Here is a 24,020-nt window from a genome sequence, read left to right as displayed (position 1 = left end):
CTTCAAAGAAATGTGTCAGTACATTTTCCTTCTCTTACTTATCTGGATATTATTTTGAACTTTTTTTTTACTATGTACTTCAGAATCTTGTAATTGGAAAATACTTATAGGTATGTTCTGCATAGCTTGGTGAAGGTTGTAGTAGACTGCTATGAGACACTGACAGTTCCATCTGCAGAAATCCCTTCCTGTTTATTGAGAGCGCATTTCTTGGATGTGAAACCAGAAGTTAAACTTTTTACTGCTGGTTGAGAAATGCAATTTAAAAAATTATTTCTTAGCTAAAGTAAGTGATATGTCTTAAGTTCTGTATTTCACCTGCAGGTTGTATATGTCATCCTCCATAGATAAGAATTATTAAAAATAAATCTCAGCTGCATATACAATATGTTTTGTGTCTCTGATATACAGTTTTGTAGTTTTGCTATTCTTTTCATAAGGGATGTACCAAAATCTGCCAGGAAATATCCTTTTGACTAAGGTCAGTGCTGAATAGCTTATACTCCCTCTTATGTTATAATGTTAGAACTCAAGACAAAATGCTGTATTCCTACAACCTAACCCTTGGCACCCAAGTTGCTTTGTATGAGGTCCCATGTGAATTAACCAGGGAAGTCTCTTGGGGTGCTCATCTCCGATTAATCCCAACCTGCAGGTGCACCCTTGTGTGGTGTGTTACAATATAATGTGATGGTGGCCATGTGGCTGCTGTTCTTTGTCCCTATCAGTTTGTAATTGCTACTGTAGGCTCCTGGAAGTTTGTGCTTCCTTGTTTTACCTTACAGTTGTTGAGGATTCAGAATAGTTAAGGTAGCTGTAACTACACCTTCAACAGAGATGCCATTCCCTTCTTTTCTGTATTTCTGTGCCAGCCATTTTGTTTTCTTGTTCTGAGCACTGGACTTCTAAAAAGTACAACACAATCATTATTAGCACTAAAACATAAGATTAGACTGAATGTTGGTTACAAATGAAGGATTTTTCTTATAAACATTTCTTAATTAGAATAAAATAGTACTTGCAGGTTATAAATTCTCTGTTAGAAACCTGTTCCTTATCATCCATCCTTCCGCAATCCACACCAGGATGTCATTGATACAGAACAACAGAAAATATGTTTCAAGAAATCTAAAACCCCTAACTGTTTAAAACCTAAGCCTGGATTTCATTCAAAACCAGCTCTACAATTAGCAATACTTTTAGACAGTATCAGCTGGGTTCCCAGTGTACATGATAATGTCACAGAATAACCCCAACTGTAACTAATTTAATTAAGACTTGATCCTTGAATACAAAATCACTCCTTTTCACCAAATTGTGATGCTCACTGACCTACGGGAGAGAAAACAGGCAACACAGACAGGGATCCATTCTCTGTCATTTAACCCTTTTGTTTATTCAGTTACAAGGGAAATATATTACTAGGGTAATTCTCATGAGAACCTTTTTAATATAAACAGAGGAGTAACTCCAGGTAGCCACATGAAACTACTATTTTACACAAAAAGATTATGTTCCACAGTTGTTTCTATTAGGCTTTCAAAGTTTTGAAGGTATGTAAACCGCTCCCAGTCTACATTGTGTAACTGAAGTTTAGGAGTTGGTTGTGGTTTAAACCGAGCTGACAATTAAGCCCCACACAGCCTCTCAGTCAGTTCCCCCCCATGATGGGATGGGGATAGAGATTCAGAAGAGTAAAAGTGATAAAACTTGTGGTTTGAGATGAACAGAGTTTTATAGGTAAAGTAGAAGTTGTGCATCTGATCAAAACAAAACAGTTTACTCACTGCTTCCCATGAACAGGCCGGTGTTCAGCCATCTTCAGGAAAGCCAGGCTCCATCACATGTAGCAGTGACCTGAGAGGACAAAGGCCATCACTCTAAATTCCCAGCCCTTCCTTCTTCCCCCATCGTTATGTGCTCAGCACGATGCCATATGGCATAGGATAGATATCCCTTGGGTCAGCTGGAATCAACTGTCCCTGCTGTGTCCCCTCCCAGCTCCTGCACCCCCAGCCCTCACTGGTGGGATGGGGTGAGGAGCAGAAAAGGCCTTGATGCCTTCTGTAAGCACTGCTCAGCAGTAACAAAAACATCCCTGTGTTATCAGCACTGCTTCCAGCACAAATCCAAAACATATCCCGTACTAATACTGTGAAGAAAATCAACTCTGTCCCAGCTTAAGCCAGCACAGAGCTAAAATGTCACACTGAGTTCTAGAAAGCTGGTGACTAGTGCTCTGATGATTCATTCTGCTAATGAGGGAGGAGAGGGAAAAGAGAGGAGCAAGAGACTAATTTGGCATAAAATTGATCTCACAAAATGCTCAGAGGTTTCTTGAACAGCATACATCAACCTACAAGCTAGTATGGCACCTACTGATTCTGCAGTTGAACCCTTCTCTTTGGGTTCATGGATTTTTTTCAGCCTGAGTAACTGACTGATTCTTTAGGTCAGCTTGACTTCTAATAGTTTATTTTAAACAAGATAGATGTGTTCAGGGGGTGCCTGACCTGATAGGGTGTATGAGCACCTGAAATTGCTGAAATAGCTGAAATGCCGCAATGCTTCATCTTTGGCACTTGGTCATGAGGAAATGTGCCCACAAGCTGTGTGCAATACCATGTGATATACCATGAGCCACTCACATGGAGCAGTGCTCATGTGAAGCCTTTGAATCAGTCGAGCTGCCCAGCGTGGGTTGTGGAGAGCATTGGGAATGATCCACTGGGGCAATGAGATTCACCTACCTGCCTGTGTAGGATTCTTCACTCTTGAAATTCTCACTGCATATAGTCCTGTTTACCTGAGCTTTTAATTTTGTAACATACAGTCACACCTGTGTTTTTTGGGGAAGAGATTTAAACTGCAGATTAAAAAAAAAATACAACAAGGATATTTAATAAAGTGTGTATAACTTCAGTTTAAGAACCAAATGCTTCTTTCCTTTTAATATGTAGAATGGAAGTAATTTGCTGTTGATCTTATACCCATGTAAATGTTTAGGAGGACATGAATTAACACAGAAGAGACAAATGTGTAAATAGACTTTTGTAAAATGAATTGACAAAAAATGATGAACATTCCTCTAATGGGCAGCCAGAGCCCTAATATTTTTCACCAAGCTACCATGCTGTTCATTGGTTTGAACTAGGTAAATGTGCAGCCGTGCATTTAGACATCTCATAGTCTTATTTTTGAGAAACAGATGTTTAAAAAACATCTTTTAAACTCTAAAGATGTGTAAAAGCCCCTAAATATCAAAATAGTTATTTATCCTGTTTTACATTGTGTTTACTGCCGCTGTGCTCAGATTTCCAGAGGCAAAATCACTTTTCTCATGGTTCCATTAGCTACAATCGTATATTTAAATGTACCCATCACGAAATCATTCTTTCTAGGACTGTTGAGTGCTATATTCCTCTTTGACTCTGGGTAAATTCCTGACTCTGTTCTCTACTTAGTGTCTGATAGTGAGAAAATGCATTTTTCAGGTGCTTGTTCTCATGCATGGTCAGTTACTAGGACATTGTACAGTGAAAGCTGTTTTGTTTCTTTTTTTTTTTTTTTCTCCCAACCATCTAAGTTCCATTTAATTAAGTTCCATAGGACAGCAAAGCACTTATCTTGTGTATATATTGTAAACATAAGACATTAATTTCTGACATTGCTGTTGGAAGCAGAGGGAATGGTAAATGATAAAGAAAGGAAAAATATATTCCAGCTGTAATACTTAGCATTGTTTTTACAGCAGATTGCATATGTCTTGGTTTCCACTCTGATGGAAAAAAAAGCCTTTTTAGACAAAAATATTGTGGATAGTCTCTTCTACTCTGACAGAAATATTTTTTTGCTGGATAAATAGTTAAAAATGTCATTTGCAGCCATTTAATTTAAATATGATATTTTAATAAATATATAATAATTTAATAAATATGTATTTCAGTACTTAAATGATGTTTTGCAATTAATTAGATTCTGAAATGTGCTGTGTTGGTATAATTCCCTTCCACTCAAGTCAAAGGCATCATTTCCTAAGCAAAAGTGTTAGTAGACTTATTTTGAAACTGCCTTTACTAATTAATGTAAATGGCATGCATATATGCTAATCTCCTAGTTGCTTTGTTTATGGATTAAAAATCAGAACAGAAAATAATTCTCTAACATGGCTCTGAAAAAAAGATGAAGTAAAAAATACAATCCAAAATATTTTAAAGCAATCACAACTCTTTTTCCTTGAATGAAACAGTATTTTGCTCTTGTTTTTAATTTTATAAAGTCTAAATATCAACAGGTCTGTAGTATTGTGTTATCCATAGATTTGTACCTATGAAAGTTTGTGGAGGTACACACACCCTCCCACTCCCACACATTTTGAGGGATGAGAAATGCTGGGGTGCTTTCTATTAGCAATTGTTTTGGCTTTTGATACAATTGCTTAGTGCAGAATAATCACTCTGCAGCAGTCTGGACAACGAAAAAAAGCCTCCACTTTCCAGATTTAAGCACTGGGTTTGATGAAATAAGCTCTTTAGAGGGGTTTGAGTTATCAAGGCTGGTGTGATTGACACCCATGATCTTCTGAGGAGTACCACTGTCCTGTGCCATTCAGCGCTGTGTCCCACATCCCATCCTGTCTCAGCAGTGCAGAGCCCATTGTGGTGCCAGGACAGGGTGCGTGGTGGCTCCAAGGGACAAGTGGCACCTGCCAAGTGGATTCTCCCTGTGCCAGTGCCCTGCTGCCTGCTGGAGGTGTCCCATCTTCATGCCTAAGCTTGGCTTCTGTGGGCAGGTGGCTGTGTCTGCAAGGTATTTTTTATTAGGTAACAGATTCCTCCTTATCCTGAATCAGATCACCAGACAGTGGGAGGGATGTCAGGATCTCAGCTCATTTACATTTTAAGTCAAAGACTCAAAGGTGAGACCTGGATCCAAGCTTTCAATGTTTCTAGCTTCCCACTTCAGGGAAGCCTCATAGCAGGTTAGCCAAGAGGATAAATGCACAGACCTGTGTTTGTGAGGTGTTGTCATCGTAGCAAGACAATTCCAGATCGTCTATTGGTAACTTTTTTGTCTGCTAGCAGTTACTCTTAATCCAGCGTGGTGCAGTGGTACAGCTCCACTAAAGGCAGGCAGCTTCTGCAGCTGCCCGTGGCGCCAGGCTAGCCCAGTGCTCTGGGGACTCCATACAGGAGTAGGGAGATAATTTTTGTTTAAGTAAGTGTTAAGGTAAGTGTGTACCCTAGCCAGAGTCTGTAAGGGTCTATGCAGGCCTTATGACAGGCTCCATCATCTCTTTTCCTTGGCATATTCTAAGAGCAGTTGGACTGCAGGGTAGGGCTCAGCCCTGGTTCATCTTGTCCATCTTCCCCTGAAGATGTCCATTGTCTCTGCCTGCCCTGAGGCAGGAGCTGCTGGGGCCCAGTGGAAGCAGCCAGGGCTGTCCTGAGTGACTTTGAAAGGTGGCAGCCTGATGAGGTGTCAGGTGCTGGAGCCTGACTTGCACTGGAGATAAACACTGGGTACAAACACCTTCAACAAGCCTGGAAGTCTCGGACATCACTGACAAAGTCACAGAATGGTCAAAATATCTCTCATTTTTTGTTTAAACCACTTATACCTCAGTAATTTTTGGACTAAATTCATTGAACAGGAGAGCTGCAAAATGACATGACAGTGGAATTGAGCTCAAATGTGCAGTATCTATACCACAGGAGGAACAGCACTGTGGAATTAATTGAATTTACTAACTTCAGTGACATTTTATAATGTATTCTTCTAATTAATCTGTATACAACACATTGTGAATTTCGAAGAGCTAGAAACTGAATCTAAAATGCCAAAATATACATAAAGAAAATGCTTAAGTGCATTAGGTGCTTAAGCAATGCTTAAGCATATTTTTTCCTGAAATGTGTAACCTCTGTGACTAATAGTTTTATTACATTTTTAGGCTTTGTTGCTAGTAGAAAAATGTTTAATTTTTAAAACACTGTTGTTTTTACTACATTGATGATACAGGTGTACCCCTGAGGTGTAGTCTATATGTAGTCATGTTTGCTTTTGAATAGCATAAGTGTGTATTGATCCAATCTTATACTGTGCATGAGAGAAAACTACCTAAATACTGCATTGCATTTGAAAAAGACCTTTGCTTTTGGTACAATAAGTATCTTTACACTATTACCAGGAGGAGTAGCTATCATTAGGTCCCAACAATGCTAGTATTTTTCAATTTTTTATGTTTAACAAAGGAAGAGAAAAGGTTTCTGGATGTGAGTCTGAATTTATGTTTCAGCTGTTTAAATGGTCTTAACAGTGTGATTTTTCTTTATGCTGTGTGAAGCATAGCTCTGTATCTCAGCTCTCTGTAAGCCATTGCAACAGAGGTTGAAGGTGAAATAATGATAATATGGTACTTGAAATAAAGTGATTTTGTTAACAGACCAGTGAACATTATCTATTTATACAGAAATAGTGTTTTAACCTCTGCTGAGTTTACTCCATAGCTTGATGAAATAGTTTCTCACTTGGGAAGGCAATGTGCCTGTCTAAACTTCAGGCTGGTCAGTGAGGAAAAGATTTCACTTTCTGTAGTTTGGAGTAGTGCTTTTGGCATTGTCTCTGTCATCCAGGAACACGGGGTTAGATGATATTAAGACCTACATCCAGGAAGCTAGAAAGTAAGATGGCATAATAAACAAGTGAGTCAATTGCCTTGTATTGTAAGAAATACTGAAAATGTTTCATTGTAATCTAACCATGGCTTCTCGTGACCTTGTTCTGACACCATGACTCAATGACAAAATTATATCCCCAGGAGAAGTAGATTATTAACTTCCTGTGGGCCGAAAAACTGGATAAGAAATGTTATTTGTGGTTATTTCTTTCTCTTTCTGACACTTCTCTGCCTCCTGATTCTTCCTAGTGCCTGGAGCCCTGCAAAGAGTCCTGGGACCTGAAGAAAAACCATTGCCAAAGCTTCTGTGAGGTAGGTCAGCCCAAGGGCACGCTTTCTCACTTTGTTCTAGCAGTCTCTTTAATTTAAATTATTAGCCTCAAGGAGACAGCTGAAAAACATGTTATTTTTGCCACATTTGCCTTCATTTGAAAGGATACACATTTAACAATGCAGCCATATTAATTTTGAGTTAGAAAAGGTTTTTTTTCTGACCAAATGATTTATCTCCACTTATAGACTCAATCCAGTCACACTTACGTAGCATCTCTCAGAAGGTGCTCTTACATCCCTCCTCTAAGATGCTATTTCTACCACTTGCCCTTCTATCTTTTCTGACCCTGTATAAGAAAGACATTATTTGTTTAAAAGATAAAATGCGTCAAAAATCCTTGTGCGGGATAGCTAGAACAGATGACTTTCCTGTATGTGAAAGTCAGTCTGATTTATAAAAGAATAGTTCCCCAGGAGTAACTGGATTGAAGTTCAGAAGACCAATATCAAAATATGTAATTATTCAAGAACAAATGTTTTGAAAACTATTTTTGAACCATCTATCAGAATAATCTCTGAAGAAGCAAACCTGAATCAGTCAAACCATAACAAAGAAGGAGATTTTTTTATTGGATTTGAAACATGGCTCTGAGTTGGTGGAAGTGATCTGTTGCAGTTCTTAAGTGTTTTTTAGTTCAAAATGAAAGTATCAGCTCAATAGAAAGCTGCCTTCTTATAAAAAAGGCTCAATTATATTAAGTCTGTGAAAGTGAGTTCTTAAGAAGATTTTAATCTTTTCCTATAAAAAAATAGAAGTGACCTTACTTGATATACTGATCTTATTGGTACACTGATTTAACTCCTTCTCTTTACTGTGGACACTTTTTTTCTAGTATAAGAGAATGTCTTACACTTAAATTGTTTTAAGCATTATGAAGATGATTAGGAAAAGCTGTAATTTCAACTAAAAAATTATTAGATGCAACAATATGTTAATAGCGATTACTGAATTACTGATCTGTGTAGTTACAACAGAAGACAAAATAAAGGTTTCTTATGAAAACCAAGCCTTGTAAAAGTTTTTTAACCCAGATGATTTGCTACTTTCTCATATACAGAATTCTAGAGTACTGTAAAAAGCAGTTTTCATGGATCTAATTTGTGCTGTTCTTGTATATCGCTCTTCACTCAGACTGTATGTTTTCAGATATGGGTGAAAATTTGTATAAAATTAGTTTAAAAGGAAAACATTTGTAGAACACTGTTCTATTGTAGTTAAAAACAGTGAGCATCCTTCTTTGATTAGTGTTTTGTGGTTAAAGCTAAATTTAGAACTTCAAAGGCCCATAATGAGGAGCAGCACATTTAGCAGCTAACTGAAAAATGAGCTGTGAAATAGGGTGAGGAGGAGAAGCCTCGAGGACGTATTATGCCTCAGGGAGCTATAACATTTTTAATTAAGTAGCTGCAAATTTGTGATGTTTTAGGATTTGAAATTAGCTTCAAACACAAAAGCCTGGGACCATTTTCCTTTATCTCAGACTCATGCATACTCCATAGACATTGATTCAGTTAAAGGAGGCTGTTTTCCTGTGAGAGTGTTTTCAATCTTTTTGCATTTTGTGAAAAATGTGGAAGTGACAATTTAGCTTTGTGTTTCTCCAAGTTCCTGCTTCACGTGTTACTTCTTATCCACCAAATGAGTGTACTACTGAATGTTAAAGGGAACCTTATGTGTGAAGGACAATTTATCTGATTACTTGTTTTTGGACTTTTTTTTTCCCCTATAAATTTAGTTTCCTACATATTTAGCTTTTTAACTGGTTAACCATGGCATCAGGTGCAAGCCAATTGGGGGAGCAGCAAGAGTTCAAGAATCACTGGGCTCTGCAGAAGGCATAGAAACTGCTTATTTTTGCAGTGTTTAGGCTGGTTAAAGCCTGTAACGCCCAAATCCATGCCTGAAAGCTTTGTTCAAAATTCTGGACTGTTCTGTATGAAAAGATGGGAGAGGTAATGTAGGGATATATTCTTGGGCCACAGTGACTTTAGAGAATAGTCTGTGAAACACCCAGGCCTCTATAATAGCCAAATCTTCCTCATTTCGCCAGAAATATGAGAAGAATAAAAACAAGAAAGTAAAACATTTGAATATGGAAGAAGTTACAGGAGTTACGTGGCTACCTGGATATAGAGTGGGTTGTAACTCCTGTGTAGGCTTAGGAGCCTGTAAATCAGATTTGTCAGGGTGGAAGGTTTTTGGTTGCTCTAGAATCGAAAGGCCAGCTGCAGACAATGCCAGTTACATGCTGCAGTCATTCTGAGGGAATCACTTCAGCTGGTTCTGCACCAAACTAAACAAAAAAGGAGATGTAATTTCCATGTCAAACACCATATTCTCTCAGGGTTGTAGAAGCTATTTTAAATACTGTTTTAAGTGGACCTTACAATTACATATGCTGTAAAATGTCTATGCATTGAAACATCTTCTTAAATATCTAGGACTAGATTTCTCAAGTAAGTAGCATTCACTTTGATCTTTAATCAATATATTTAAAGCTTATTTAAATTTTTATTTTCTGATGATCATTTTATCATAAATGCTGTTTCAGTTCCACAAAGAATTATACAGTTACTAATAGGCTGGCAAGAACATAAAGATGCTGCAAAATCTTCTCTTAGCCAACTTAGTTCAAACAGTATAATGAAACAAGATTTCCCTTATTTATCTAGAATGGCATTACATCAGATATTGTGGGAAAAGTGTTATAAAGTACAGAGGAAAGAATGTGGAGTAGTCCAAAAACAGCAGACTGTCTGACCATTGCTTCTCCTTTGTTTTGGGAGTGTTTTTAATCTGTCATTGAGCAACTTTATAGCCAGTCAATATGAGGAAAACAAGGGAAAGCTGGCAGATATAAACAATTGTTCCATTAAATATGGTGGTCTTACTTGAGGGAATTCTTCCTTCTGTACTTGGAATGCTTTTTCAGAAGTGGCTTGAATATATAAATATTCAGGGATAGTGTTGCAAAAACTGGAAATCTGAATAATCCTTTAGGACGTCTTGGAAATTTATAACATTTTTTCTTTGATGGGGTTTTGGTTTCTTTTTTTTTTTTTTTTTTATTGTTCCTGTTGAAAACATACCCTTCTTCTCTTTTCCTTTTAGCCTCTTTTCCCCAAGAAGAATTATGAATGCCTAACTAGCTGTGAATTCCTTAAGTACATCCTGTCTGTGAAGCAAGGGGACTGCCCAGCACCTGAGAAGGCCAGTGGTTTTGCAGCTGCCTGTGTTGAAAGCTGTGAAGCTGATATTGAATGTTCTGGAGTGAAGAAATGTTGTTCCAATGGATGTGGTCACACGTGCCAAATTCCAAAAAATCTGTACAAAGGTAGGTATTATTAATATGTACTCATACTGGGCTAACAACTTCAGGCCATAGTGAAGTGTCCTAGTAAACCAGGACTCCCATTTGCTGGGAGTTTTTATGGTTGAGAAGAAAAAGGAGGTACCTGTAGAGATGTGACTGCACAGTGAAAGAGTGGTAAACCAGAGAGAGATGTTGCTTAAATTTCCGAGATTTTGTCCCCTTGTGAAGCCCATGTCTGGAAATCTGTGGAATGTAAATTTGTGGCTATTATGAGTCATCTTGAGCAGAACAAACTTTGCCAATTTAGGTGAAATCTTACTTAATTTGATGGGACGAGAGAGAATGCAGCAGGAAAATATTTAATGATAAACAGTTCAGGTCCTATTAATCAGAAATAGTCTTTAGTCCCATCTGCAAGCCAAGTAGATGAGACTACCAAGTAGGAACTGTGAAATAAATAATCTGGTAAAAGAACAAATCATCACAGAACAACATAGTGAAAGATTATGATATCTGCATACAGATATATATTAATTCATTATTTGAATCCAAGGCAATCTTATTCAAAAATTTTTAATTGATTTGAGTCCTGAGATCCTGTGAATAAACCTTTTCTTTGACATCCTCTGAAAAGAACATGTGAAAGAAATTTTTTGTTTAGACAAATTCCAGATTTTAATTTACTGGAATTTAAAAAAGCTTTATACATGGAAATATTTGAAAAATGTTCTCCTAATGCATAAAAACAAGCATTTATGAAAAGAATATTATTTTTCCACATGGTTGGTGTTTTTGTACCAAAATCAATTCTTCTTATATCAGTGATAAAAAATAAATATTTTTCAGTTATTCACTTATCAATCAGATAGTTTGGGCTCTCTGTGGGAGCATAATCAACAGAACTCTGATCTAAGCTCAAGGCTTAGGTTTGAATCTATGCTTATTTCCAAATATGGATGGAAAAAATGATAAAATAGGTAAAGAAGATGGTGAATTTATTTTTAAGTTAATTATTTTAACTAAAATGTTAATAAATCTTTTTCAATGTGTGCAGAAGGGAAACTATCTTGTCTGCAGGATACTTTAGAGCAGCCCCTTTAAAACTATAAGGGATTAGTACACACCAGCATATAGCACTTTCGAAATGAAAGCTATTAAAATGGATCACTTATATATGTCTTTTGTTTTATCACTTATTATGTCTTAGTCCACAAATGGCAGAGTGGTAAACAGGTATTCATGCTGTGTGTGTAATGATTTACACATTCAACCTCCATGCCACAAATGCAAAGCATTCCAGTAGATATAATAACTGGAAAAGGTTAAAAACAAACAAACAAATAGAACAAGATTAAATGCTCCTGGAGCTGTCACAGCATAGGACAGGATATGATACATTCTGTAACTGCACACTGGAAGATCTCTTCTGCTTGGCCTGATTAAATGGGAGCAGAGCTAACCTTCCCTAACATCTTATCAGGGATCTGCAGGAGGTGCTGGCTTGTAAGAGCATATATGTCTTGCAGAGGAAGGGCAAGCTCAATACCCCACTGCCTTCTCAGCTGATGAATTCAGCTAATTAGCCTCTTCAACCTGTCTTTCTGCAACAAAAGACAAATAGAAGTGGAGCAGGCTTGCTATTCATTTCCTCCAGGGGTAAATGACCTTCCTGTCACTAAGGAAGAGCAAACTCTGCAAGCATGACTAAGATCTAGTGAATAAGTTCAGTACTTACTCTTATCATTTTGACAGCACTCACAGCTTGGAAATGAACTCAGACTGGATCTAAGAGTCTGCAGAAGTTTCTGTAGTTTTACTGTTGATCAGGTGCTGGAGATTAGTTACAACAGTAGATGTAAAATTCCCGTTTGATTTGCTGGATTACCAAACTGAATTTGCCCTCTAGTACTGAGTGCTAAAGCCCAATCCTAAAAAAAATGTTAATGTAAGTACACTGCCACCAAGGACATATATTACAAATGATTTTGGATTAATGTAACAAGTACATTTGCATCTCTGTTGGGAGTATTACTAATTGGTTATGTAGTCTTCACATATTTATGTCCCTTTAGTGGAGATATCAAGTGTTCTTTCTTACTCTTCTATCACTGGCCTCATGCCCCCTTCTTTACACTGGTTCAACTAGTGAAGGACTTGAGAATATGTCTCTGCAAATCTGTGTAAAAAAGGTAAATAGTGAAGGGCAGATTTGGACATTCAAAGGGTCAAAGGTCTGGAAAGATTATAGTAGGATAAATGGTCATGCACAGTTTAATGACTCTTTTCATGCTTAAAGAAAAATAATTTTGTATTATAATCATAGGGTACAGGTTTAAAAGTGTCCTTGCAGAACTGTGCTTATTGTGTATTGATGCCATGGATGTACCTTGTACAAGGAACTCCAATAGAAACATTCTGAATTCTGAGGGAACCAGTGTTTAAGATATGGGTCATGACAGAATAATGTGTGCCTACTTTTGTGGCACAGAGATGCATGTGCTGTTTGAAAAACACCTTTAGAACCTTCTTTCCTGGACTCTGCTGTTGCACACATACAGTGATCAGTGATTTGAATTCTTTGGTTAAGCACTGCAGACTTTGGACTAATGCAGATGCTGGAGCGCTGCAGACTGAGGACTGATTTGTTCCAGCACAAAAGAAGGGGCTGACCATTTCCATAATAAAAGGCACATTGATGAGTAATTGGATCTTCACATCTGGATATTAAACTGATGGTGCTGGTTCTACAGAAGTATTTTAAAGTGCACTTTGCTGTGCTCTCATTGTTTGCACTGCCGTGCTCCATCTGCACACGATTACGTAACACCAATGTACTCGCAATCAAGTGAATCCAACTGCCCCTGATGCAAAGCAGATGGAAGTTTTCTGAACGTGCAAATTATAGGATTATTGTGTATCATAACTAAAGAAGGATTTGCAAATGTGGAAATCCAAAGTCGTGTTAGTTACCTTAGACTAAGTCTTTAGGCTATTGAAGGATATCCAGGGTCTAAACTGCTGTGATAACCACATTTAGGTACTCTATTTTTTTTTCAGGTGGCTTTTAAGTTTCTTGAAGGTCATTTTAATTTACTTACAAGATCATTTTCACTTATTTTTAGGTACTTGTATACTCAGATTTATAAAAACACCCCTTAAAATGTAGAAGTGGTTTGTTCACCTGAGGAAATTTTGGTACTAAGTCATCTGTGGCAGACTGAGTAGGAAACAATTTCTCTAACCAATACATACATCTGGCCTTATGTGGACAGTCATTGAAACAACAAAATAACTAAAATGCATATGATAACTTGCTAAGAAAGCTTATATGTCAACACAGAGATCTTATTTGTGACATATCCTCAAGTGACAAAATGCTGTGCAATCAAATATAAATATTCCTAACATCTGTCTAGAGAAATGTGTCTAACATTTGATTTGTTGATTTAATTAAAAGGTGTCCAATTTGAAGAGTTGTTTTTTCCTTCAAGCTACTGGAGATGTTTTCAAAAAGGTGATACTGGCGGTATAACAACATAAATAACCATATTTTGTGTCACTGTGTAATGAGAAATTACAGTAATCTTTTAGAAATATATATTTTTCTCTGAAATGCAACAATTTGACAATATACATAACACATCTATTCCAAGATGTCTTGGAATTACCTTTCCTAGCTCTTTAGGGAAGAGTGGAGAAGGACACATCATGCAGTACAGCTGCAGCATGTGAGTAAATAAGATCATGGCACAGGGAAGCAAGCAGCTTTCTTAAGTACATCAGATTAATGTAAGATGTATGAAATAATCACACTTCAGTGGTCTGCACTGCGAAGAGCTTAGACACAGTCTGTGTCCAGTTTTAGGCTTGACTCTGGAGAAGGGCTGCTGGGAAGCTGGAGAGTCTCCAGAGGCAACTGCAAGAGTGAACAGGGGTCTGGGAACACCAATTTTAAAGGGAAATGGAGTGCACTGTGGTTATTAGACTGAAGAAGAAAACATTCAGGAGCATGGTAACAGTCTTGTGGCACGTGAAAAGCTTCTCCATAGATAAAAGAAAGAATCTGTTCCCCATGATCCACAAACATCTTGGACCAGTATCAAGTTTATGATGCACTGAGGAGACTAAACAAGGCAGTGGGAAAGCTTTCTTGTAGAAAGGATAAAGTAGTTAAATAAACTGCTGTGCAATGCTATGGAAATTTTATTATTAGATGTGTTTAAGGGCAAATTGGGTGAAAAACTGAACAACAGGTATAGCTGATTCTGCTTGAGATCAAAGGGATTTTATCCCAGTTGTATTAGGCAAATGTTTTCTGTGAAGTCAGTTTTAGCTTACAGCTTTCACATCCTCCAGTTTTTTAATGAAATAAAGAAATAATTTTGAAGATTTTTTTGAAAACAAATTTTAATGTTAACAGAGATAGGTTGGCTAGGAACACTTCTGAAACTTCCATGCTTATCATTCCTCCCTTTTTGGCATTTTCTCTGACAAACTGTCTTTTTTTTTTCAATTATTTTTTTTACAGCTTCATCTACAAATGGCTTAATCATATCTTATAAATTACTCATATACTTTTATCTGTGTGTTCGTACTACAGGTGTTCCACTGAAACCCCGGAAAGAATTAAAATTCGTAGAACATCAGTCTGGAGACCTGGAGGTGAAATGGTCTTCAAAATTCAATATTTCCATTGAGCCTGTAATCTATGTTGTTCAGAGGAGGTGGAATCAAGGAATCCATCCGAGTGAGGATGATGCTACGAACTGGCAAACTGTGGCACAGGTCAGTTCTTTGTAAGCAATATGGATCCAGTCTCAGAATGTCACAAATCTCTTGAAAAATGTTGAATTAGAGACCAAATTCCATTCAAGGAAGTGCATTAGAGACAGTGCTGAGTTTAGTGGGACTCATTGCACAGTGTCCAAGGCATGGCTTGATTCTTGTCAAAAGTTAACAAAAAACAGAGTGAAAAAAATGACTAAAGCCTTTATTCTATGTAAAGTTGTTTTTTTCAGGTGTGAGACCCTCCCAATTCAGAAAACTCTATGATGTCATACTCTTATCACTCAGTGCAATCCAGACTGAAAATGTAAGACTCATGAGCAAATGTTTCTTAATGAGAAGCAGCCAACAGAGCATACATTTTCACTTAGTTCCTTCCCAGTTTCAATCTGTTTTTTACCATGCTGACAGTCCACCTGGATGGCAGAGTTCCAATCGTTTATCTTACTGCTTCACCCTTATCCCTGCTGACAAGAAAAATAAAATGCTGATTTTGAAAAGATCTGCAAAATATCATTATAGCTAGGAAAAAAAACGGAAAGAGAGAATAAGTAGAACCATCCGCAAAATGGAGTAAGGGATTTAAATTCTGTGACAATTTCTGTTCATTCTCAATTCAGATTGTGTTGGAAAATGCTATCTTACAAAAACATGAAGCTTGTGAGACTGAACACTCAGAAGTGAATTTCTTAGCTTCAGCATGGTGCTAGAGGGAGCTGTCACTATCTTGTAGTCTTGCTCAGAAAAAGCCCCCTGCAGCAGACCCTGGCAGGAAACCTTGCTTGTGCAAGCCCAAGAGAGCATGTCCAAAACTGATCAAGTCACAGTGGCTTATAGTCTCTCAGCTGAGGTGCAAGTATTGAACCTGCATTCTCCATTCCAGAAAAAAAGCTCCTGCCTTTCCTTTCCTTTCCTGCAAGGAAAATGCCAAGTAGCAAAAATGTGCTAGATCTGAATTATTCCTCACTGTTACCAAACCACATGTATGATAGACTGTAGAAGCTGTGGCTGGTGAATCCGGGCTGCAAAGGGAGCACAGTGCTCTGCTATTTCTCATCCCAGACCTCATGCACGTTTCTGGGAACATGCACTGTATATGCTCCACAGTAGCTGAACATACATGAACCCTGCCTTGCATTGGGTCTGCAGGACAGTGTTTCAGAAACATGTTCATGTGCTAGGGCAATAAGAAGTCTGACAGCTGCCTTTCCTGGGGTCTGGTGAATGAAGGCAGAAGGGACTGAGTTAATCACTGTGGCAGGAGAAGCCTCCTCCAGCTGACATCTTTCTGACAACTTCACTGTCCCTTCTGCATCACAGGAGACATAAATTTGATTTTGTGGAGGACCCCACTGGGAATGTCAGTTCAAAGCATGCTTCAGGATGCCTGACTGGCTTTGTGAACTGTGTATACCTTATGGGACATGCAGGCTGGGCACCCTTGAGGGGTGCTACTAATCAGAATTTCTGTCTTTATAGAGTAGTGTACCCTCCATGGTGTTTGTAGTTTTAGACATCCCACCAGGCAATCAAATTGGTTTGGCCGAATGCGATAGAATTTATTTTGCAATATCAGCAGCAAGGATGGATATCCAGTTTGACTAAAGTGATTGCGTGCACAGCCTCCAGGCTTTCCTTGTCTGTGTAACTGAGATTTTTTTTCTTGTATACTTCCAAAACACTGAGATATGAGCCCTTAATTCTAGGCAAAGGCTGAAAAGAGCTCAGCCATTTAGCTGAAAATTCCTAGAGCATCTCAGTCCAGGGGAGAGGATTCTGGCTCTTGCTATATGCTGCAACTTAAGGTAGGGACTGTGTGAAGAGCAATCAAAGATCAAAAAGGCTGTGAGTGAGGATCTGAATTTCTCTATGCTTATACCTATATGTAGCATAAACAAAGTTATTTGTATCTTACAGGAAATTTCATAATATTTCATCAGTGTTACTAATCTAATATTTTATTTTTGTTATCTGTCCAAGAACAAATGGGGTTATAATTTTCAATAACTTTTAGATGTTTAAATTAAAAAAAAAAACTTGCTGTTTTATATTGCTCTTAGAGGAGCTAAGGTCCAAGTAATTTCTCATGTTTCACACAAATTTGTACTTTGTATTGAAACAATAATTTTGAAAAAAGTCTGTTTATTGTATTGTGCCATGTTTTTTGTACCATTTTTGTTTTTTTTTTTTTAAGGAAGAAGGCTCAATCTATTAGTATACTATTTTGCTTTCCAATTATATAAGGAAAGCAAATGCATTGAAATCAATTTTTGTTATTTTTCACTTCCAGAGGAAGTGATTTTTAATGTAGTTTTTTTACTGGATATTTTGGGGCAAAATTGAAATAATTAACAATTTGAATAATTTCCATTGGTAGCTAAGATCCTATTTGGCCAAGATGGCTATGATGTAGAGTGTCCTAAGTGTTATGTGAAGTTTCCTACAGTACTGTAACTTAAGATTTAGCCAGTTGAGCAGGAACTGCTGCATTATCCTATGGAAATACTGTAGGTCTTGAGAACAGACTTACCATTCCATTTGGTACTAATTCTCTCTAAAAATAGTAGCATTACTGTTTACATTGGAAATTCAGCTATTTAATCATATTACTATAATATAATAAAGTTAATTAAAATAGCCAGACCAGTTATTTTCAGACAGAACATGTCTGTGTTGTGTGAATGGATGTCATATGTATACACACACACAAACACACATATATATATACATATGGGCAGACAGTGATGAAGTACATCTATTAGTCTAGTCCATTACTAAAACAAATAAAGGACAGTATTTACTGACAGCTTGATTGTGATAGACCTTAGTGGTTCACCTTGCAATTGTCTAAACTCTGTAGGCAGCTAATCTGTTTCAAAAATAAAGCTTCTGAAACACCTAAATTTCTGGTTCTGAGGATCACAAGGAAGTTCTCATGACAGTGAGAAATACCTGCTGGAGCTAACTATCAGTCCTGTACACTAAAGGTTTCTTTCTCCATCTCCCTGGGGGGCTTACTTTAGTAAGCAGTCTTAGAGAGTGCCCACCTTGTGTGGAATTGCATTCACATGAAATAGGGCAGGTCTGCTGTCCTTTGTTAGAATAGTGGATACAAAACTCAGATTTTCTTTTGTATCAGAGGAAGCATATACTCAGCTTTTCTGGATAGTATCCCTTCACTTTTTGAAATGCAAATTCATTTATCACTGTGTTGTTTCCAAAGGTGTAGAACTGTGAACTCAGCAGGGTAAGGCTGTACTCTTCTATTTATATAAAACCTTTGTGCTACAGCAAGGAGTCCAGGATTCATGGTGGGGAAAAATAGGTAATGAGCACAGTGAAACAATCCATTGATTAATGTAATCCTTGGATAGAGTCCTCTGTACAAGTCTTTGCTGTGAAGAGTTCTTTGCACCAATTTTTAACATATATACATAATATAATACACTGTTTGGAGTGCTGACACAAGAATCTTACCTGAATGGTCAAACTGCTATGCTGCTGGATCATATATTCTCTTTCTTCTCCCTCTCAGTTGTTGTAAATCCCACCTTTCCATTACAAAAAATTTTAGCTTTCATCCTTTCTTTCTCCAAGGAACAGTTTGCATATAAATATATAACATATAGTTCCAAATAGCATGCAACATCCAGGGTGCAAGGGAATATCTTCCCCTTGCCTCTCATACAAAGGATGGAATTGAAGATAGGTCATCCATGCTCTAGGGTTCTCTTAATGATTAAGAGGAGGAGCAGAGACAGATTTCTGTAGCCATGTTGAAGACAATAACAGATAATCCCCTTTTGAAGGACTGGATGAGGAAACCACTTACAGGAAAGGGCTCAGGATTTAAATAGTTAACTTCTTGAAGAGGAGTAGAATTGTCAGTGCTTCCTAAATTTAAGAGATTTGCTCTGGACAAATCTCAGCCAAATTCTCACAGAAAGCCCAACTTCCTTCTGCTTTCTGGCCACTGGAGGTGGTCTGTGTCCCTTGGACCCAAAATGAGCTCTTGAGAAGGAATGTCAAGGTATTAGGTGTATTGTCCAGCTTCATTAAGAATGTTATGTCATTAAGATTACATGCTGCTCTTATATGAAGTTTCATCTAAATGTAATTAATAGAGCTTTTCCCTTATCTTCATTGAACTTTGCATGATACTGAAGGTGGACATGTTGGCCAGTTATTTTGTCTGAGGACTAATTTATGGTTTTATTCCAAATAAAATGCCTATTAGGATTTGAAGCTACTTTCCAAACATTCATCCTTGTAAGTAAACAAGTGATTCAATGCCAAATAAACAGTAAATGTGATTTTGTAATAATTTGAGGGGTGATCTCTAAAAAATTTATAGAAGAGTTGATTTTTTTATTTCATATTCAGACAGAATTTTAGGTGTGTGGTGAAATGTAACCATTAGTTACTTGGTGCCACTCCGCATAGCTTTAGTGGGTTGAAATTAATGTCAAAGATATTGAAAGGACTCTGAATATTATGATCACAGCTCCAAACATACTTAAGTAGTGACAACTAACTAAACTAAAGCAATTAAACAACAACAAAAAAATAGACATAGAATTAAGGTATTGTAGTACTCAGTGTCTCAGTAGTACTTAGTTATTTCTCAAAATTTATTAATTCTATGTAAAAGATACTTAGAGGTGCCAAAGTGGTTTATATCTTGATTGTTGGATATAGACCTCCTGCATGCAATTTAGCTTATCAGGAGCTTGGCCAACAAAATGAACGATGAAAATAACAGGCTCAAGGCATGTTCATAAGTTAAAATAATTCTGGCATTATGGATTGACAGTTTACTTGATTTTACATTATTTTGTGGTTGCCATGGGAAACTGACACAACTGAAATACTTTTAATCAACAGAATAGCTGAACTGATGCCAGTGACAAATAACGTTCCTTTGAGGAATTTGGGATTAAGTTTATTCAGATTATGCTTGCCTTGTAACAAAGTTCAGCAAGCATGTTTTTAAAAGCCCAGAAGACTGTAACTAGTTATTTATGACTAAATATTGGTCCTGAACCTATTTTCAGTTGCAGCAATAGGGGAGCTGACTGTTGGGAAAAAAAATAGACATTTGAATGCTCCATAAAATAAAAATAATCACAAAAGTTGGTTCAGGTAGGGTCTTTCTTCCCTGGGGAAAACCTTGGATCATTCACTCTACAAGTAACATAAAAGTTAAAAAAAGGAAAGGACATGAGATAGACTGTCAGGACTGCTACTCCTGCTTAAGTTGAGAAGGCAGTGGTCTGAACAGAGAGGGACTCTGAGTAGCAGCAATATGTGATGGCCTCAGAGTCTACAACACTTAGCAGTCTGAGAGCAGTCAATAAGAAAGGGTCTCTTTTCCTTACATGCACACACAAATAAGATAATAATTTCCCTAAATTTTGTTTGTCACCAAATGAAGAGACTAAGTGGATTATAACACCTACAAATTTTATTTGTCAGGGCTCTGAAAAGGCCATTGCTGAAGAGCTGAAGCAAATTCTTCAGTTTCTGGTTATCTGACTTACGTCAGCAGCTTCTGGTTTCTTACACAGGTTTGAAAGGGAGAATAAAGCAGAAAATAATGTTTTGCCTTTTTCTGGGAATTTCTTGATATCATTATGAGAAATGTTGAGTTCTATACAGGGCTTCTTGAAAGCCACCTTGAAAGCTCTGTATAAAACAGAGCTTGTAAAAATAAATTGATGTAACTATGTTTTTAATGAGCTTGCATGTTTGGTCAGTAATGGTAATCAGTGATGATTGTATAATATATTTAGACATATATATGACATCTGGTTCATGTTCATGCGTTTGATTAAGGAATTAAATCAAAATGTAGTAAACATGGCATACTTAAGTAAATTGAAAACTGGATAATTGAGAGGTAATTGCTAAAATAAAATTTCCAAGTGGATGTGTTTTTGGTCTGTTCTACAAAAATGTTACATCTTCTGTAGATGGAAGTGATTCAGTGGTTACCAGAAGGCTGTGTTCAGTTCTGGTATTTGTACCTTAGGGAAAAAAAAAAAAAAAAGAATGCAAAAGATAGTTCTTCAAAAGTTTAATGGGGTAAAAAAATTTAAGAAAAAGGGGCTCAGAATAAGAATGTGTAAAGCAATTCCTACTGAAAGGGTTCAGAGTATATATATGCTTATGTCATATTTCAGTGGCTCTCCCCTCAGGATTTGGAAATTGAGCTTATGACACTGGCAATCTCAGTAGGTGTTGTTAGAGAAAAGGTCAGCTCCTATGACCTGAGAAAAGTCTTCAGGGAAGAGTTAAGGCTGTAAGTGTCTTTTTGACATAAGTGCTAAAGATGTGAAGAAGGCTTACGCTCCTTATCTGAGAATATTGTGTTTCCTATGAACTAGAAAAAGTGGGTTCTCACAGCAATGGATTTCATTAAGTATTTTGGGTCCCTATTTCTCTGAGAATTGAGAATTGATGAAATCAGTCCTGTCACCTGAGGCAACGAGTTTCCCGAAACATCAACACCTGAACAGTGATACCATAAACACTAGTGAAGGTTTTGATAGCTGCAAAATGAATTTTGTGGATTTAACAACACTTCACCTGTTTTCTAAAGGCTGCTTTTTCCAGAAGAGACCTGCAATGCACTGTAAAATGGGATGGTTTTATCATTTTGTTCACAGCTGTAAATGCTTTGCAGTGAAGAGTGATGGCTGGAGTCAGGAGAGGTGGTTGCATAGAGCCTGTGATGCTGGTGTGTGCCCAGCCAGGCTGATGGGTGTTGCCCGGCAGATGACAGGTAACCATGTCAGAACAACCAGTGTAAGTGTGACATTTTCCCCACCAGACCACGGACGAGCGCGTTCGGCTGCCGGACATCCGAGCGAGCAGGTGGTATCAGTTCCGCGTGGCTGCTGTGAACGTGCATGGGACCAGGGGCTTCACAGCGCCCAGCAAGCACTTCCGTTCCTCCAGAGGTGAGTTCTCCCTCATGCTGTCTGGCACTCCCACCTGGAACACATCCAGATCTGCCTGCCTTTGTGGCAGAAGGTTTTTGAACAGGTGGGTTTTTGAGTAGTTTTGCTGCTGACTTTAGAAATGGTGCGAGATTTGTTTGAAGTCAGCAAACAAAAGTTGAAGTGTCATTGTTCTTTTATCAGTAAGGGTCTCCATGAATAAAACTCCTTTGAAATGTTTTCCACATTGAAATTCTCCATGAATAAAACTCCTTTGAAATAATTGGTATCAAACTACATGACCTTGACCTTGAAATATGGAAGAACTTGGGTTTCAGTGTGTTAATCTGAGAAGTTTATATTTTTTTCTTTTTAGTTATGAAAAATATTTAGTAGAGTATTGGGATATTTTGTTGCCTGTATCTAAGTAATTATAGCAGCATTGTTTTGGTGGAGCTTTGGACCCTTTAATATAATTTCCCCTTGCTAGCACTAATTGTAAGTGCTTAAGAATAAAAAAAGAGCATAAATGCAAAGCAGCATATTTCTGTTCATTAAAAAGGCATTCCTGATGATCCACAAAGTATTGTAGGAATTTTTGTTGATAGTTCTGGTTTTGCAACCAATTGGGCAATAAAATAACTTTGAAAATTATTTCTGTACCAGTAAATGTTACGTGAGGGATAGAGGAGATAGAAACGGTTCTTCCATCCTGTGAAGTCCCTGGCATTCCCCCTGGTATGCTTTTGGCCAACATGTAGAAGAATTTTCCCAGATGACTCTTAGGCATGGAATAGGGGTTAGCACAGGCCAGAAACTATTCCCATTAGACAGATGATTGGGATATGGTCACCCTCTCTGAAAGGCAGTCAGTAATGTGGGCATATCCAGACCATGATAGTCAACTTTAGTGCTCAAGAATGAGATCCAACACTCTTCACTCTACTAATAGAAGCAGTTTCTAATAGAAAGACTTGTTATTTTAGTAGTGACAGAATCTTTACACTGATGTAACTTTGCATACTTTGAGGAATGCATTTCCTCATCTTTCTGCAGACTGAATTATCTTGCAGTACAAGCAGTTGCCATCTTTGGTTTCCTGTTTGGCCATAGTCAGTCCTAGAAAAAAATCTTTTTGGAGGTGCATTTACAGAGGCATGAAAATACTTTTACTGGTATGGAAGGTTTAATCACTTACTGAATAACTCTATATGTTAGCCTTAATAATTTTTTGGTGCCCTAGCTGTAGTTGTAATAAGAAGGTTGGCTGACATAGCTGTCCCATTACTTCTGCGACCACAAACCTTTTCATGCATAGAAGTATTACTTTAAGAACTTATGATACTTAAGTAGCATACAATTTCAGAAACACAAAATAATACAGTTCCTTTGAGCTGTGTTGAGTTTACTGTAAGAACTCTTCAGCAGCAGTACCTTTCTCTTTACTTCTTGAACAGCACTTCAGCAGATACAGCAGTTTGTTGCTGAATCTGGCACCAGCTTTCTTTTAAATTGAGTTTGTAAATATTTTCCAGCTATTCTGCTTGAAATCACTTTTACTGCAATTACAGAAAGGTATGTCATGGTAGCACTGAGGTTTTGGCTTGAACATGACATTTTCAGGCAGGATTTGTATTACTTTCAAAACAATTGGCCCCCTACTGAGTGTGCCAGCCATGCTCAAGATACTTATATTCATTGGTAATGAATATAAGAATGTCCATGGTAAGTCATCCTGAAGGTCTCTTTAGCCCAGACTCCGACCCCAGCCAGAGGTGGGTATCTGGATAACAGTGTAAGAGCAGGATAAGCACATAAGGGTATTTCTTCAGAATTGTCTCTTAGCTGTCAGTATTTTGTGTTTCAAGAACTTGTGGTTTTGAAATCATTACATGAATGCGAGAGGCCTCTTGTGGTCTCTGCAGCTACCCCTGAAGCACTTGCTGTCCTTGAGAACTGCTCAAGGCT

General features: G+C 37.6%; 1 protein-coding gene across 1 annotated transcript in view; it reads left to right on the top strand.

Moving 5' to 3' along the window:
* The window catches only part of ANOS1 (anosmin 1), a 124,590-nt gene that overhangs the window by 58,483 nt on the left and 42,087 nt on the right, over positions 1-24,020 (top strand). The window contains exons 3-6 of the mRNA XM_031503838.2: positions 6,929-6,991; positions 10,125-10,347; positions 14,927-15,111; positions 21,944-22,073. Coding sequence (XP_031359698.2) covers positions 6,929-6,991; positions 10,125-10,347; positions 14,927-15,111; positions 21,944-22,073 — 601 coding nt within the window. The remainder of the gene's footprint in view (positions 1-6,928; positions 6,992-10,124; positions 10,348-14,926; positions 15,112-21,943; positions 22,074-24,020) is intronic.

The sequence above is a fragment of the Lonchura striata genome, chromosome 2, assembly GCF_046129695.1.
Source record: "Lonchura striata isolate bLonStr1 chromosome 2, bLonStr1.mat, whole genome shotgun sequence".
Classification (NCBI taxonomy): Eukaryota; Metazoa; Chordata; class Aves; order Passeriformes; family Estrildidae; genus Lonchura; species Lonchura striata.
The sequence above is the reverse complement of the archived record's forward strand: the minus strand, read 5'-3'. Positions and strand labels throughout refer to the sequence as shown.